General features: G+C 52.1%; 1 protein-coding gene across 1 annotated transcript in view; it reads left to right on the top strand.

Annotated features, from left to right (window-relative positions):
• LOC103779206 (microtubule-associated protein 4-like) overlaps window positions 1-17,908 on the top strand; it is a gene marked incomplete at its 3' end in the record, with an annotated part of 48,419 nt that overhangs the window by 29,561 nt on the left and 950 nt on the right. The window contains exons 3-6 of the mRNA XM_008946826.1: window positions 10,546-10,692; window positions 13,224-13,334; window positions 13,888-14,016; window positions 14,489-14,563. Coding sequence (XP_008945074.1) covers window positions 10,546-10,692; window positions 13,224-13,334; window positions 13,888-14,016; window positions 14,489-14,563 — 462 coding nt within the window. The remainder of the gene's footprint in view (window positions 1-10,545; window positions 10,693-13,223; window positions 13,335-13,887; window positions 14,017-14,488; window positions 14,564-17,908) is intronic.

The raw sequence follows: 17,908 nt of genomic DNA on the forward strand, positions 1-17,908 counted from the left end.
TAAATATGTAGGTCAGAAGGAATGAGGCGTTTGGAGCCTGAGCAGCAGTCAGGCTCTGGGGGTGGAGGTCCTGGTGCTGTTACTCGAAAAGCTGGTCAGAGCTCCTGGTCTCCATGTGCATCTGTAAGAAATTCTTGGTGCTCCGAGTGGCTGCCTCACTAGCAGCTCTGGGTGCTGGTTCTGGGGGTAAGTGTTGGCTTACGATTGAGAAATATCTAAAACAAAGAGTTTGGATTTTTTAACTCGTGAGCTGGTGCTGCCTCTGGTGCATGGTTCTACTTTGGAGGGCTGACTGAAGGTAAGATAGAAGATAAGGTGGAAAGCAAGTCAATATGCCAGAATTGGCTGGTTTTAGGCAAGTACAGGTATGAGCAGCAGGGAGGTAAAGGATAGTGAATATAAATTCATTTTGGCCTATATCAAAACCAGTGTGGCCAGCAGGGGTAGGGAAGTGGTCATGCCCCTGGACATGGCACTGGGGTGGCCACAGCTTGAGCCTGCACTCAAAGGAAGAGTTCAGGGAAAGACCTTGAGGGGCTGGGGTGGGTCCAGAGAAGGGCAGCGAAGCTGATGAGGGCTGTGTGGAACATGGCTGGTGAGGAGCAGCTGAGGGAGCTGGGGGTGCTGAGCCTGGAGCAAAGGAGGCTCAGGGGAGACCTTCTGGCTCTGCACAGCTCCTGACAGGAGCCTGGAGCCAGGGGGGGGTCGGGCTCTGCTCCCAAGGAACCAGCAATAGGACCAGAGGCAATGGGCTGAAGTTGCCCCAGGGGAGGTTTGCTTGGACATCAGGCAGAATTTCTCTCCTGGCAGAGTGGTGAGACATTGGCCCAGGCTGCCCAGGGAGGGGCTGGAGTCCCCAACCCAGGAGGGGTTCAAAAAGCATGTGGCTGTGTCACTTGGGGCCCTGGTTTAGTGGCCATGGTGGTGCTGGGTTGACAGCAGGACTTGCTGATCTCAGAGGTCTGTGCCAACCTTAATGATTCTTTGAATTAAATCTGTTGGGAAGATGAAATGCTAAAAAACTGCTAACAAAGGCAAATGATTTGTACGTATGGGCAAGGTATTTGCAGACATTTGTAGACTATTACTGTGTCAGGAGTTCTTCAAAGAGTCTGGAAAAAGGAGGCAACTGATACAAATGGAGCCTGGGACCCAGAGCTGGGGAGATTTAAGATTGGTACACGACAGTACAAACACAATCAGCTCCAAACCATCTGCAGGGCGTGGGGGCAGCAGGTCCCAGGTGATGGAGGAGGACAAGCACCATGCCCAGGTTAGAGATGTGAAGCACCACTCATCTGCAAGCTCATTTAAATTAATGAGAAGATATTAGAGCAAGTGGTGGAACAACCAGCTAGAGAATAGCAGGGTGATAAACAGCGTGTGCTGCACTCTGGACTCTTTCAAGCTCCTCTTTTTGATGGGGTAGCAGATGAGGTGTAGGTAAGACAAGGTGCAGTGGGTAAAGATGTTTCTTTAACATGACCTCAGTTTTCTACTTTGGCTGTTTAGTTTTGAGGAGACACAGCCAGTTCTGTGCACTCCTCAGCTGGAGAAACAGCTCTTGAAAAGTTGTTGTTAGTGGGTCACTCTCAAGCAGTTGCTGGATGTGTCACATATGGTGGTGGTGTGTGGACCTTATTTGTACAGAATCATGGAACAGTTTGGGGTAGAGGGGACCTTTAAAGCTCATCCAGTCCAACCCCTGCAGGGACAGGGACATCTGCAGCTAGAGCAGGGTGCTCAGAGCCCCCCCAACCTCCCCTGGGATGGTTCCAGGGATGGGGCAGTGACCACCTCTCTGGGCAGCCTGGGCCAGGGGCTCACCACCCTCAGCAGCAAAATTATCTTCCTTGTCTCTAGTCTAAATCTCCCTTCCCTTAATTTAAATCCATCCCCCTTGTCCTGTCCCAACAGGCCCTGCTCCCCTGTGAGCACTGGCCGGGGAGCTGTGCCCAGTGCCTGTGGGCACATCCTGGGGGCTGGGGACACGAGGTGCTCAACCCCCTCTGGAACAGGCCCCCGGGCAGGAAATGGCTCTCAGGGACCCAGCAGAATCCGTTAGGCTGCCTGGGGTGGGCATGGGGTAAGAAGAAATCCTGTCCTCCCATAGGGTCTTACAGACAAAGAGGCACTTTGTGTCAAGCTGAAGAGCAATTTGTAGGTTTGTTTTTTGTGATACTTTGGGTAAATGTGATCTGGTCCCTGTGCAGAAGGATAAAGCTTAGAGAAGGTTGGAGTTCCTCAGTACGAGTCACCAAATCACCACCTGATGGTACGTAAGGGAAATTTTCTTTAAGAATTTTTCTGGCTTTTTATACCTCAACTATTTAATTTTTGTTTTAGATCCACTGTTTGGCTCTTGGATTTCCCAGGGGTGGGGGGCACTGTGCTTTGAAAGCCCCAGTCCTACTTGCAGAGTGGCAGAAGCTCGTGCATGAGCTGCCTGTCTGTGCTCACAGTGTCCTGGACCCTCTCCAGCTGTGGGGCTCCATGTACCTGAGAGGTGCCTTGCAGCACAAGTCACAGCTTGTACCTCACCATCATCTGTAGGTCCTGCTCATATTCCCAGCTTCTCAGTTGCATGTCTGGGGATCTAGTGTGTCTCTGGTAACGTTTGCTCATCCTTCCCCACCCACATCTCCAGAGGTTTGGGAGAGACCCGTGTCCCTGCTTCAGAGACTATTTCAGTGTCCCTGGAGGAGGAGTGTGAACCTGGTGTGCCCTGGCAGCACTCCGGGGTCAGTTCATGCCTCTGTGTGTCCTGTTTGAAAGGCCTGAGCACCCAGCTCAGCACTGACCTTTGCTGGATGGCTCCTTGTGCTGCTCCTTGCTGCTGCCTCTGCTCTTCTCCAGGGCGTGTGCTCTGAAGTGCTGTGCAGTTCCCTGACCCTGCATTAACCTGCAGCACCGTCAGTCTCCTCCAGACAGCCATGGCCAGGGGAAGGTGCTGCTGCAGCTCCCCCCGAGCCCACTGCAAGTTCTGATCACGTCTTTGAGCTGGAGCACTGCCCGAGTCTCCAAAGCTGTTTAAATTTGGTAACAGCCCTTTCAGGGCAGTAGCTTTCTCCTGCTGGGAATGCAGGATGACAGCAGTCTGGGTCACAGCTCACTGCTGGAAACTGCTCTGTCACTGTGGCGTGGTGACAGCAGAAGGGACACGCTCTCCCTGCCCGGGGTGGCACCGAGGGGCTGGAGTCTGCTGCACAAACTTCTGAACCAAACTCGTCTCACTCGTGATCGTTCTCAGCACTCCCAGACCTGTGTGTTCACCGGGTGGGGTCCCTGCACACCGGAGCTCGGGCTGGGCTGGCACCAGGGGGTGAGACCCCACCACTGGTCCTCACACCTCCTGGACCCTGCTCCACTGCCAGCAGTCTGGGTTATGAGCAGCTCTTGCCTGCCCACCATACAGAGCCAGCAGTTCCCACACTGGGAGCCTTATGCCTCCAAATTTTGCTTAATTCAGTGACATCAATTTTAGGTGGGGCTGCCTGGTCCAGAAATTCAGAGACTTTCTTGTACGCTCTCCTCAGTTATGGGGCCAGATGCAAGGCCAGGGATGGGGGCAGTGATTTAGCTGACTCAGTCTTGCTGTTATTGCTTTGGGGTTTCTCTGTGTAGGGTTGTTCATTCATATTGTCTGCATCTTGTGTTGGGCCTGTAGAACAGGTTTGGGGGGGTTGCATGGCTTTGGTGTGAAGTACTCACTGCCAAGGATATGCAGAACACCCTCAGCTTCAGGAAGGAACCCCAAGGGACATGGTCAAACTGTCATGTCGCTGAGCCCTCCAAAATCTGTTATCAAAAAACAAACAAAAAGCTGGAGAATAGCAAAAAGTAAAAATAATCAACCACACGTCAAGTATCTGAAGCTGTAAAATGCCAGGGGAGGCAGAGAGTGTCCTGGGATCTCACCTGCCCCTGCAGAACACCAGCCTTGTTCTCTAGCTCACCGAGCAGCCTGCTCAGGGAGCCCCTGCTGGGTCCTGAAGAAGTCTCCTGGGTGGAGCTGTTTTGTTGGTGTCCCTGTGGCAGCACTGTGGAAATGAGTCTTTAGAGAGGTCTTTAGAGAGCCTTTTGTTCCAGAACAGGACTGCAGGTGCCTTCCTTGTTCAAAATGCAGCCGGAGTGTGATGCTACCTGGAGGACTCTGAAGGGAGTATCTGGTGGGAGGTGTCCTGCATGGCCGTGTGGAGCATTGGCAGCAGGCTGTGAGGCCTCTCCAGTAACACCTCAGGTGTGACAGCAAATCCCTCCCTTTCCCAGCACCTGACATCCCCAGTGGGAAGCAGGAGCACGTGAACAAGCATTGCTTGTAGAGTCATGGAGTCAGAGTGGTTTGGGTTGGAAGGGACCTTAAAGCTCATCTAGTTCTGACCCCCTGCCATGGGCAGGGACACCTCCCACTAGAGCAGGTTGCTCCAAGCCCCATCAATCCTGGTCTTGAACACATTCAGTGATGGAGCATCCACAGCTTCCCTGGGTAACCCCTTCCACTGTCTCACCACCCTCAGGGTGAAGAACTTCTTCCTCATTTCTACTCTAAATCTCCCCTCTTCCAGTTTGAAGCCATTACCCCTCATCTTACCACTACAAGCCCTTGTATCAAGTCCCTCCCCAGCTTTCTTGTAGTTCCCCTTCAGACACTGGGCAGCTGCAAGAAGATCCCCTGAGTGTTTCTCTTCTCCAGGCTGAACCACTCAAGCTCTGTCCTGCTGGGCTCCCAGCAGAGGTGCTCCAGCCCTGCAGAGCAGTGAGAGCTGAGGGTGAGGGCTGCTTGCCCTGCACCTCTGGCTCTGCCAATGCAGCCTGATGCAATCACTGTTGAAGGAACATCTCTTGAGGAAGAGTAAGGAAGGGAAGAAGAAAGCTATACAGTAAACTGTAACAGTTGCTTTTTCCCTTGCAGATTTTTGTCTGTGTTTGCAAGGCAGAATGTGACCCTGGTGCTGAAGTGCAGAGCTGCTGCCTGTGCATCTCCCCCGTGGGAGCTGCTGGTTCTGAGAGCCCTGTGCACGGCAGCCCGGGCTGTGGGACAGGGTGGGAGCTCAGAGGGAGAGCACTGAAATCTTCCTCCACGTGTCAGCACCAGCAGAAATGCCCTGTAGTTTCCTCAGGACCTGGAATATATTCCTGATCTTTTTTCCATCCAATTGAATGGATTTTAATTTGCTTCTCATTGCAGCAAATGGAAGGGTTTAATCTCAGCCGGATTGGGTTTCAGCATTAGCTCCTGCTAGTTCAGCCTTTATCTGCAAGGACAGACACATTTTGCTCCAAAAGCACCATCTGAAGTGCCTGTGCAGGCCTGGGAGGCTGGAAGGGACCTCTGGTGTCAAGTCCAACACCCTTGCTCAAAGAGAGGAAACCAGAGGAGGCTGTTTGGACTCTGTCCAGCTGGGGTTGGAGTTACCTCCAAGGATGGAGACTCAACAGCCTTTCTGGGCAACCTGTCCAGTGTTCTGTTCCCCCCCAAATTGTCTTTAAAAATAAAAAGCTGAAGTGGAGTTGCCTGTATTTAAGCTGGACAAGAGGAAGGTCTCTGGGCAGAAGGTGACCAGCTTCATAGCTCTGGTCTGGAAAAGTTCTTCTCCATCAAGAGTTGCTGCCCCTCGTGGAGGAACCAGGTGCCACCAAACCAGCTCAAAACCTCGTGTGGACTATAAAAATTGCCACGTTACCAAAGCCCTGACTTCTGACAGTGCTTCTTACAGCACCTTGGCAGGAGCTGGGCGCCGTGCCCGCGGGGTGCTGGGGGCTTGCCCTGCCCTTCAGCTGGCAGAGGGTTTCTGGAGGGGCACAGCTTGTCCTGCCAGGCTCAGGTGGTGGCTTCAGCGAGGCAAACCTGGTGTCTGTGCAGGACCCTGCCCCAGAGCCCTGGGCTGGGCAAACTGAGCTTTAAGATTGGCTGTAGGAACAGAGCTCTTAAGCTTCTCGTTCTCTGTGTGCTTGGCTTGGGGCTGGCAGGGACATCTCCTGGCTGCAGACTCGTTTATTTTGAAGATACTTAACCTCTAGCTAGAGATCTGGTCAGTGACCTATCAAGATTAGCATCTCCTGCAGGGAAAAGGCTTTATCATGGTAATCCTCTCCTGGGGTGCTCCTTGCTGGCCGTTCACCCTGCAGTGTCCTTCACTTCGGCTCCAGGTTTTCTGTAGTCTCCTGGAGGTCTGAGCACAGCAGGCTGCCTGGTGGGAGGGTCCGTGTCCTAGGTTGCCAGAAGGGCTCTTTCCTATGGATTAGCCTCTGAATGGGCTGCGTGGCCGTGCTGATCTGCAGAGCAGAGACAGAGCCACCCAGCTGGCTGTCAGCAGCCCTGCTGCCTGCTCGGGCTCACCCCGCAGCCTGCCGTGGCATCAGCTCAGGGAAGGTGCTCCTTGCATGGGATCCATATTTTTTCTTTCAGAAGCAAGTTTGCTTTGTAAGTATGTTGTTCATGATATTTTTTTTTTCCCTTTAAGCAAGATTTTGTGAGCTGTAATCCCAGGTTGGTTTATATTATCAACAGTGTAACAGGATTTTCAGCTCTCAGCCAGCTTTAACTCTTGCTGAAACAACTTTCCAGGTCTGTGGGATCTGTCCAGTTTACATGTTGTGTTGAGCACAGTATCTGCTGCTGCTTCCTGTGGACAGGCATTTTCAGGTTTGGTGGCTGTAAGAGTTTGGCTCCTCTTTGTTTGCTCTTGTGTCTGTTATTTGTAGATCACATGCAGCCCGTGTGTTTTTGAATCCTCTCTCATCTGCCTTTGGAGCCTGTTGCTAGAACTATAGGTTTGCAAATACCAGTAGAGTTTTGCCCAACTGCCACAGGAGTTTGATTTCATCTGAGGTTGCACATAAACGTTGCCCTTTATGGATCTTTTTGTCTGCCCAGTCCTTTTCCAGCCAGGTGGGTGGCTCAGGGAGGGTCCCCTCTTCTTTATTTAAAGGTGTGAATGTGACCTGTCTACTAATTAAAATCAAAAGTGGAGGTTTTACTTCTGGTTTACCTGTTGTGACCCTAATTTTAGGTTCTTGACCTGTGAGATCTATTAATAACAGCAATATGCAAGTACTTATTTGTGGTCTAGTGCTAACAGGTTTAGTTCAGTGTCTGGAGTTTAATCAGTGTGATTAGTTGATCAGTTGATCAGACTAGGCATGAGTCCAGTCCAAAAATCTGTTGAAGTTATTTTTGAGAAAATTCATGTCAAATTTTCTTAACTGCTCCCAGGCCTCTTCCTGACACTGACAAGGACATTTACAGTCTCCTGGTTTTTCATGCTTCAAATGGAATTTTATAGGCAAACAAGTGACAGACCCCTGTCCAGAGGAATTGGCAATAATTTGTAATTAAGCCCCTTGCTGCTCTGCACCACAAATGATCATAACTAATAATGTCTCTTGACACCTGTAGGGGCACTTTATCTTCAAAGTACTTTGCAAATTGAAACGATCATTGTCTGTCTCAATAAGAATGGTCCAGCTGGAGCTGCCCCAGGTCCATGAGCAGGCAGCTTTGCCTCGGTAGCTGTGGTGCTGAACCCCAGGGGGTCATTCCTGCCTGGGCCACTGGTCCCACGGCCTCCTTGCCCACAGCTGTACCCTGTCCCGTGCAGAGCTGCCGTGGGGCTGGGCCTGGGGGGTTCTGTGTCCTCCCTGCTGAGGTCAACCATGTCAAATGCAGTCGTTCAGCAGAGTGATGGCTGAAAGCCACTGGCAGGAGAGCAGCACCCTCTTGCCAAGCCAGCCCTGCTTCAGGGTGCCTGCAGCATCTGCAGGGCTGCAGCACGAGAGGGAGGGATAGCTCCACATGGTCAGAGCTTGAATTTATTCCACAGCAGCTCCTCAGTGTTTCTTTCTTGTTTACTAGAATTACACTTGGAATTCTCATTCTCAGGCCCTCCGAGTGCACGTGAAGGTAAAAAGGAAACGTGTTTTATTTGTGTTGAGTTGGATCAGAATGTGGACAGGAGCACTTCTAAATCTGTGAACTTCTGCTAGAGCATCACGTGGCTTCCCACAGCTAGTGCCCACCTTGTGGTGTGTCAGCACCCAGCTGGCAGGCAGTGGCCCCGTGCTTTGAATTTCAGTGGGGAAAAAACAACCCCCTGCAACACTCCAGGCTGGGGCAGAGTGGTTGGGAAGGGCCTGGCAGAAAAGACCTTGGGAGGCTGGAGTGGGTCCAGGGAAGGGCAACAAAGCTGGTGAGGGCTCTGGGGAACATGGCTTGTGAGGGACCTGGGGTTGTTGAGCCTGGAGAAGAGGAGGCTCAGGGGAGACCTTCTGGCTATCCACAGCTCCCTGACAGGAGGTTGGAGTGAGGTGGGGTTGGTCTCTTCTCCCAAGGAACCAGCAATAGGACCAGAGGCAATGGGCTGGAGCTGCCCCAGGGGAGGTTTGATTGGACATGAGGCAGAATTTCTCTCCTGGCAGAGTGGTGAGACATTGGCCCAGGCTGCCCAGGGAGGTGCTGGAGTCCCCAGCCGAAAACTTGTTGATGTGGCTCTTGGGGCCATGGTTTAGTGGCCATGGGAGTGTTGGGTTGATGGTTGGATGTGATGATCTTGGAGATGTTGACAAATTTAATGATTCTGTGGTTCTTTGTATTGGCAGGAGAGTTTGGAGTGTTGCTTTAGGGGCTGGGAGAAGGTGTACATGTTTTTGTGTAAATTTTTATGTTTCTTCCAAGAAGAAACTGGGAATCAGTTTGAAAGGTTAATGTCATCTATAGAAGAGTTAACAAATTCAGAGCTCCTTAAAATGGAAATTAATCTGAAAGGTTGTGAGTTTGGGAATGTGTCTTGGGCGTTTCCACTCTGTTGGTCATAGCTGAAAGCTTCAGGTTTTCTGGGTTTGTTTCTTCCCTTCAGCTGCAGGCTCTGGAAGTGCCTTTGAAAGCAGAACCCACTGGGCTTCTCCCAGGAGCAGCCCAGGCTCTGGGGAGCTGCAGCAGCACAGCCAGTCGTGGCCCAGCTGAAGTTCAGGATCTCCCTGTGCTGCTCTGGAGTGTCAGCCCAAGCCCACAAGCAGTGGCTCCCTTGGAGCCAGCTCTCACCTGCCCTGGGTGTGGCTCTGGCTGCTCTTCACAAGGGCTTCATTTGTGCCTTGCTGCTTCCCCCATCCTCCCACTGCTGCCTGCTGCTGCTGCTTGTGCTGCTGTGCTAAGGGATTTGAAGCTGACATGTCAAAAACAGTGTCAGTGGAGGTGCATGTGTGGTTCCCTTCTTATCCAAAGCTTTCCCCAGCATGAGGGAGAGGACCTTGCTCCCTGCAGCACTCTCAGGGGTGCAGCCTGCCAGGACAGACGGGATCCGCGTGGTCCCGAAGCTGCTGGTGGAGCTGGGGCTGTTGTCAGTGTTCTGTGCCTCTGCCTGGCGTGGCAAGGGCTCTGCAGGCTCCTGCTCAGGCACCACTTCATCCCAGGGTGCCACACTGGGGGAAGGGAACTGGCTGGAACAAAGTGGAGGTGTTTTTACAGCAGACTCCAAGCATGCGAGGTGAGGAAGAGGAGAGCCCCCCGTGTGCCTTAGTGCTGCTGCTGGAGGGTCTCTCAGTTCAGAGCTGACTTCTCTTGCTTTGGTTCTCAAAAGAGCTTCCAGCTGCTTGGGAGGACATCAGGAAAAGCCTGATCTGTGTATTTTCAATATTTCTTGTGACAAACCTTATTGAAATAGTTTTATGTAGCCTAAATTCTTTAATTCCATGCTTTTTCCTGTGGGGTGTTTGTTGGCTGTGAAGGGTGCCTGCCAAGGCTTCAGGGGTAAAATCCTTGACTGTCTAACATCTCAGATTGCTGAAGGCTGTTGGTCTCAGCACAGTTGCTTTTAACACAGAAAGAGTGATGGATATTTTCCTTGGTCACACATAACTCCTCAGGCCTCAGTGTGTTGGTGTGTTCTGAGAGCTCTCTTTATTGTAAACGGGGGGAAGATTAGGCTTAGGTGTGAAATACAAAGATAGACAAATAAAGTCCTTCAAGGTATTTGGGGAAAAGTTATTCACTGAAATGATTTGGAGCTGCTCTTCCTAGGAGGATGGAGAGCAAGCCCCTGCTGGGGGTGCAGGGTGTTGGTGGTGCTGACACTGGTGAGTGTGGGCAGATCTGGGGCGTGTGAGTCGATGCCTGGGCAGGAGAGGGAGGGCTTTGGTTTCCCTGCTCCCTGGGGTGCCTGAGGAGCAGGTTGTGTTCAGCATTTCTGTACTGACAGACTCTAAAGCTTTAGTTCAGTGTTGTTCCAGCTCATACATTAATGAAAAATCTCCCTAAAGATGAGTGTGAGGAGTGAGTGTGAGCTGTCCAGCGTTTGAAAAAGGGGCAGCACTGACATGTGAGTCTGTCCTCAGTCTTACATGTGTATCAGGATGGAGAAACTCACATTATTCTGTTTGTTACATTTGAGGAGCTGGATTAAAGCAGCAGAAAATGAGTCCTCCTGCTCTGGGGGCTGGCTGGCACTTCATGCCATCGCTTGGCCTCTGGTGTCACACCGTGCAGTAATCCACTCCAGATACTTCAGCTCAGTCCTTCACTTCTGACTGGGCCATTTTCTTTTGTTTCAGTATTCCCAGGAGACCTCATGGATGAGAAGCTGTCTTACAAGGAGTTCCTGGACCGCAATGAGTCCTGGCCAGTGGATGACAGGGAGCTGTGCCTGGAGCCCCAGCTCATGTTCCAGCCCCTGGAGGTGGCGGCTACGGCCGCGCGAGGTCGGTGATTCCACAGGGGAGTGCTGGGGCAGAGCCCTGGCCCTCAGGGGGCTCTGTCCTCCTGCCTTCTGCTGGGCCCTGCAGGAGGTGTTGCTCTTTCCTGGACCGCAATGAGTCCTGGCCAGTGGATGACAGGGAGCTGTGCCTGGAGCCCCAGCTCATGTTCCAGCCCCTGGAGGTGGCGGCTACGGCCGCGCGAGGTCGGTGATTCCACAGGGGAGTGCTGGGGCAGAGCCCTGGCCCTCAGGGGGCTCTGTCCTCCTGCCTTCTGCTGGGCCCTGCAGGAGGTGTTGCTCTTTCCAAGCCCTGTCCTGCCCTAGAGCCCAGGCTGGCTGGCTCAGCAGGGGGCTGCTAGCCCGGCGTGGCTGAGCTGGGCTCACGGGGCCGTGGCAGGTTGGGATGGGTCCCCTCTGGAGTGGTTGGGGAGCCCCAGTGCTGTGGGGGCACTGCTCCCCAGAGCCACTGGCAGCTGCTGGCTGGTGTGCCCCGGTGTGCCCCAGTGTGCCCCGGTGTGCCCTGGTGTGCCCCGGTGTGCTGGGCACAGGGACCCGTCTGTCACGTAGCCACCTCTGCAATGCAGGCCGGGCTGCTCCAGAGGCAGCCTCTCGAGCTGCTGACTCCTGAAAATTAGATGAACCTTGTGTAAGCTGCCCCTGCAGGACACCCTTTCACCCGCCAGCTCACACCCAGTCTCCCTCAGCTCTGAGGAGGCCTGTGGGAAATCACTTGCCAGCTCTTGGAGGGATGAGAAACGTGTGTGCTGCCCAGGTTTGAACAGGCAATGAACCTGGGAAGATACTGGCTGAAAGAGGATGGAACTTTTCTTATTTATATCTATTTTTGAGCACTGCAGACCTGGTTACTGAATTATTTTCTTGCTATCTGAATTTCATCTTTACTAAGAAATTCTGTGAAGAATTCTGTGCAGAGCTGGAGAGTTCTGCAGCTCCTGGGCAATGCCACGTGTGACATGGTCATCAGAAGTTTCTGTGAGGTGTCACTGATCTGTGAGAGGCCACCTGAGTCACAGCCACTGCAGAGTAACTTGTTTGAGGGAGGATTGCCACGTTTCCTTCCTCTGGCAATGTCTTGGCCTTGACTGTACTACCAAAGAATCGTTCTGGTTGGAAAAGATCTTTGAGCTCCTGGAGCCAAATCATCCCCCAGCCCTGCCAGGTCCCCACTGCCCCGTGTCCCTCACCCCACATCTCCACAGCTTGGAAACCCCTCCAGGGGTGGGGACTCCACCACTGCCCTGGGCAGCCTGGCACAGGCCTGGGCAACCCTCCAGGGCAAGAAATTGTTCCTCAGGGGCAACAGAAACCTCCCCTGGGGCAACTTGAGGCTGTTTCCTCTTGTCCTGTCCCTTGGGAGCAGAGCCCGACCCCCCCCTGGCTCCAGGCTCCTGTCAGGAGCTGTGCAGAGCCAGAAGGTCTCCCCTGAGCCTCCTTTGCTCCAGGCTCAGCACCCCCAGCTCCCTCAGCTGCTCCTCCCCACACTTGGGCTCTAGACCCTTCCCCAGCTCCGTTGCCCTTCTCTGGCCACGCTCCAGCCCCTCAAGGTCCTTCTGGGAGTAAGGGGCCCAAAATTTGACCCAGGATTCAAGGTGTGGCCTCCCCAGTGACCAGTGCAGGGGGATGATCCCTGCCCTGCTCTGCTGGCCATGCTCCTTCTGATAGTACTGTGAGTCTCACAGAACATTCACCATTTCTTTGGTTTATGCTCTCAGTGAGGCTCACAGGAGTGTCTGACCCATGGTGTTTCAGACAAAACCCAGTGTGGTGGTTCCCTCTGTCCTGTCTGGTGTGAATGCCCCTGCTGGTTACCTGAGGGGTAAGGAGATGTGCCCACACAAAAAATAAAACTTGCAGAAAAGGAATTTTCTCTTGCTGAATGCTCAGCTGCTGGAGTCCCATCTTCTGCAGGTGACATTGATACATCCACTCAGAACACAGGCCAAATGAGAGCAAAGATAATGCACGTGAGCCAAGCAGAGCTGACAGCAAGATCCTGAGAGCCCCACCAGTGCATCTGGTCTGGAGGGAGGGCTGAAGTGCCTGGGGCACTGGGCAGTGGGTTATTTTCCTCTCTGACTTATAACTTGGTTAAAGTACTGGCCCACCAGTCAGTTTATACTGGAGTACTCCTCTTGGGGCTTGCACTGAACTTTCCTTGGTCTGCTGTCAGGTGAACTGGTCAGGAGCTCTGCCCTTGTTCCTGCCTGCGTGTGTCTGTCAGGTCAGAAGGAGATGGTTCCTCCCCAAGAGGAGGAGACAGGGTCCCCTCACAGCAGCTGGAACCTGGGCTTCAGCCAGCTTGCCCCAGGGGCAGTCTCAGCAAACATGTTTTGCTGTTGGGCATAAATTTCAATTATGGTGTTTGCCCCCAGTAAGGAATCCTGAAAGCAGCTTTCCCTTGGAAGTCCAGTGGTGGTGTCAGGTCCATCTTCATCTTGTTTATTGAATAATCTGGCTCTGCCCCATGTCTCCCCCCTGTGTGGTGACACTGGCCTTGTTTTTGTCTCCTGGCAGACCCCTTCAGCATGCACAGGGGGGAGACCCTGCCTGACTTACCCTTTCCTGCTGACATGAAGAACGTGCCGCTCTTCACAGACCACACTGATTCCTCCAGAGACATCCATGGTGAGTTCCTCCTCAGCATTTCTCCCTGGTGGTCAGGGCTTGGTGTTTTCTCTGTTGACTTCCAGGTACTGAGAATTACTGTGTGTCTAGATTCACAGGCTTAAGCACTTCTGGGGGTTTTGTGCCTACAGCCACTCCACGGGCTGCTCCCAGGAGGGGTTTTTGAAGTCTCTTTAGGAGACAGACCATTGGGAAGAGTTGAAGCAGGAGTTACCAGTGGCTCTTCTCTTCATCATCAGAAACCAAATCTGCTTGAACTTTTTCCAGAGAGTGGCCTCCAGTCTTTGAACTACGGGAGTTTAAGTGGTTATTAAGAGAGGCAGAAAGCAAAAGGGGAATAGTTCTACCTGTGCTCACTGACTTAGACCTTGTTAAAAATTATATATGCATGCATAATTTACAATGCAGAGTGTAGAGGTGAGCTAATTGAGCTGCTCACAAACACTATCTCAGGTACTTCTGAGAAATGTTCCAAGTGCTGTATGGACTTTAATTTTGGAGGGGAGTCATTAGGGCTAGCATGGTGATTAACCAGTGCCCTTTTATTTCATAGCACCACATGGATCTATGGTGATACCTGAACAACCTTTCTTGGGACCCCTGTATTCTCCTGCAGAGGCTCTAGACCCATCAGCCTTCATGGGCCTGGATTCAAGTGCAGAATACCTGCAAGACAGAGCAGGTAAGAAAGGGCTGTTCTGCTGTGGCTGGCTGGCTGAGGGCATGCAGTGGGCAAGAGGAATCTTGGGGGGCAGTTGCTACATAAAATCAGTCAGGATTAGAAGTATCCTGTTGGCTCAGTGTGAGTGTTCTGAAGATGTTGGGAGATCACAGAGTGGTTGAGGTTGGAAGGAGAGCTCTGTAGACCAACCCCTCTGCTCAGGCAGGGCCACCTAGAGCCAACTGCCCAAGAAGAGTCGAGGAGAGAACCTGCTCTGTTGGGTCCTGGCTCAGTGCTGGTTATGGCTCTTCTCTGGTGCCAGCTTCCACTAACAGCAGTCACAGAGGAACACGATCTTCTGGTATTGTCCTTGAAGGCAACTGAGAAGTTACCTGAGCATGAACTCCCAAAACAACAGAGTCAACACCTTCAGCTGGAAAACTAAAGCAGTGTCAGTGCCCATGGCAGGACTGAATGTGGTTGTTTTCCACAGTGCCTGAAGAACACTGGATGGGAGCTCAGCCTGAGGTGAAGGGACCAGACACTTCTTTCTTCGTTCAGCCACCAGGTAAACAGGAACCCTCTGTGGGCAGTTTCTGCACAGCAGCAGCAGAGCTTCTCTCCTTGTCTGTCTTTTCAAGAAACACCAGGCTGGAATGGAGTTAAGTGGTTCCTGGCCATAAAAAACACTATTCCTGGCTCTCAAGTCACTTCTGAGTAGAAATGTCTGTTTTAGAGAGGTGTTAGTTAACACTCATTTTCTGGTTTAGTGCTGCAGGGGCTGGGGAGAACCCAGCACTTCACAGGCTGCTTCCTTCTAATATGGGCTAACAAATATAATCTTTGCAGCTCCAAGCCCAACCATCAGTAGATATTAGTGACATGCCCTTCTGGGAGCAAATCCATGCAGCAGGGCTTCCCCCACTGAAAACAGCCCTTTTCTTGGGCTTTGGGGAACTAAGGTAGCAGATGGAGATGTGTCCAAAACAATCTGTCCAGCAGCAAGCTGTGTGGGTTGCAGAGTGTGCCTGTTCTGTGTGTCTCTGTTGTGGTGGAGGTCCCTGAATTTCCAGCTGGGGTGTGTGTTCAGGCATCACTTGACACTAAAGTAATAAATAGGGTGAAACTCTGAAACTGGAGCTTCACTGCTGTCAAGGGTTTGCAGACCCCATGAGCCAAACCTGCTGACTTGAGTCAGCTCCTGTGGCTCAGTGTGACTGAGGGCACCAACAAATGTAATTTGGGCATAATCAACAGAATTTTAAACTAAATTCTAATTGCAAACCTGTCCAATCATGAAATCACAGGATGGGCTGGAGGGGACCTTAAAGATCATCTTGTTCCAACCCCCCTGCCATGGGCAGGGACCTCTGACCTCTCAGTGCTGGTGGCAGGGATTTGAAGCTCCACTGAGGCGTAGTTCCGCTGTGGTTGCATGTGTATCAGGGTGTTTGGTCCATGATGAGACCTTTACTGCCAGTTTTGGAGAACAAGCTGAGGGGGGAGTCATTTAACATTGCTTGGGGGTGAAAGTGTTTCTGGAGCTCGTGGCTCTGCCCAGGACTTGGGGTGAAACTGGGATGATTTGTAACTGGACGTTCCTCAACTTCATCACGGCGGTTGCTGCTCTCAGGGTACAAACCTTTCCCTCAGGATTGCACAGGTTAATTATCTGAAAATTGCAGAATGACCAGAAAATTGTCAGTAAAAGCCAATTGATTCTGTTATGGCCTGATCCAACTGGGGTGCTGGGAGCTTAGTCCCCAGGGTGCTGCTGGAGGTGGTTCACCCCCAGCAGCTCCAGCCGGGAGAACCGTTCGCTGGGATCTTCCCCGTGCCTGCTGGTGGGTCTGCTTTGGTGTGGGCAGTGCCCCCACAGCGACTGGGGCAGCCCAGGGGAGCCCCCTGGGAGCCCCCCAGCACCTGCTGCCCCTGCTCCCCCCGCGCCCCCCCCGCCTCCTCCCGAGCATGAGGGGCTGGCTCCAGGACAAGCTGCCCCAGGGAGCAGGAGCAGGGGGAGCAGGAGCAGGGGGAGCAGGAGCAGGGGGAGCAGGAGCAGGGTTGGGCTCCTGAGCCCCCTGTGGGGGGAGAGACACGGGCCTGGCTCTCCCAAAGCACTCCAGTGGGGACAGAGGGTGGGGATGGCTGAACTGTGCTGCCCAGAACCAGCAGCTCTGCTGCTCCTCAGCTCTTGTGTCATCCTCCAGTGACTGATTTAATGACTCTTTACTTTCTCAGAATTTCAGCTCCAGAAAAATATTCAGGTGTGTCAAGACTGTGATTATACCTATATATAAATACCTTAAAACCTGTTGATATTTTAATATTTTAAAGGCTCTTTAAAACAGAGCTTTTTTTAGGTATGTGCAGCATTGGACTCGTGGTACATTGTGCATCAGTCTTTGTCCAGTCTGTGTGTGCTGCATCCCAGCACTTCCCACAGTTCACGAGGGAGCATTCATGCTGCTTTTAACATCTATTTCTTCACTGGCTCATCCTTCCATAAAATCACAGTTCAAATTTGATTTTGGAGAGGATCATGGTAACACTTAAAAAAAACCCAAACAAACAAACTAACAAAACCCACCCAAAACAACCAGCCAAACAAAAAAGGCCAAAGCAGATGGGGGCTGGTGCATAATGGAGCTGTTTGTGTTGGGTCACTGGAATATTGGTTTTAGCTAAATGGATCCTGAATTGCTATTTTAAAGGGAGCATTTTCCATTTCTCTCATTTCATTCCTTTTTCAGTGTAAATGTCTAATTTCAGATTTACTATCTTTCCCATTGTTTGGGGAGGATATTTTTAGCTGTGACTCGAATAATCGGTCTGAATTTTATTACTATTTTCTGAATGTCTGCTCAGCAGTGTATGTGGGGTGTTCAGGTCACTGTGCTGAGTTCCCCAGAGGACAGATGGTGCTGGGGGCTGTGGCTGCAGCACAGGAATCCAGAGCTGCTGGCTGCTGCTAACTTGTAAAAACTTCCTTCTCAACCACTGAAACGTTCAACTCCAACGCACTGAAAGAACTCCTTTAAGGGGATTTGAAGCAAAAGCAAATTGAAATGCAGAGGTTTGGTTGTGCTGTGAACTGACAAATGTTATTGTGAAACAAACAGCTCCGTGTTTAGTAGATGTTACGTAAAAAAAAGAATGAGGCCAAGTTGGGCATGAAGGAATAAAGGGCAGTGGGTGATTCACTGGCTGATGGTGCTCGTGGTGCCAGGGGTGCCAGTGCTTCTGCACCACACCACGCATGGACAGCACAGACACTTCTTCAGGTGAAGAGAGTGTGGCCCTGGGATGTTTCAGAACGTTTCCCACTGTTGGGATATGCAGCTGGGCTCAAAAAGGTGACACCAAAAGTTTCTGTGTCCTGCTATGTAGGAAGAAGCCCAGGTTGTGATTCCTGGGTGTGTTCTGCTGGGGTGTGATGCTCGTGGTGGGTCCATGAGCATCTGGTCCCTTGCTGGCTGTGCAGCATCAGGTAGTTGTTAAATGAAAGCAGTGTGGCTCCTGGCTGCTGTGCCTTTGGAGCAGATGGATGTCTCACCCTGCAGTCAAGGACAGAAAACAAGGGGCAGGAGGCTGTAGTGAGGAAAAGGACCTGGGTGGGTTGTGGAGTCTCATGACGACCAGTACAATGTGAGTGCAGTGGGGTAAGGGGGCAGTGAGGTGAGTGGGCACAACATCATGGGATTGTTTGGGTTGGAAGAGACCTTTAAGATCATTGAGTCCAACCTTCCCCCAGCACTGCCAGGTCCCCACTGCCCCGTGTCCCTCACCCCACATCTCCACAGCTTGGGAACCCCTCCAGGGGTGGGGACTCCACCACTGCCCTGGGCAGCCTGGCACAGCCCTGGGCAACCCTCCAGGGCAAGAAATTGTTCCTCAGGGACAACTGAAACCTCCC

Source organism: Merops nubicus, unplaced genomic scaffold (assembly GCF_000691845.1).
Source record: "Merops nubicus isolate BGI_N331 unplaced genomic scaffold, ASM69184v1 scaffold6109, whole genome shotgun sequence".
In the NCBI taxonomy this organism is placed as follows: Eukaryota; Metazoa; Chordata; class Aves; order Coraciiformes; family Meropidae; genus Merops; species Merops nubicus.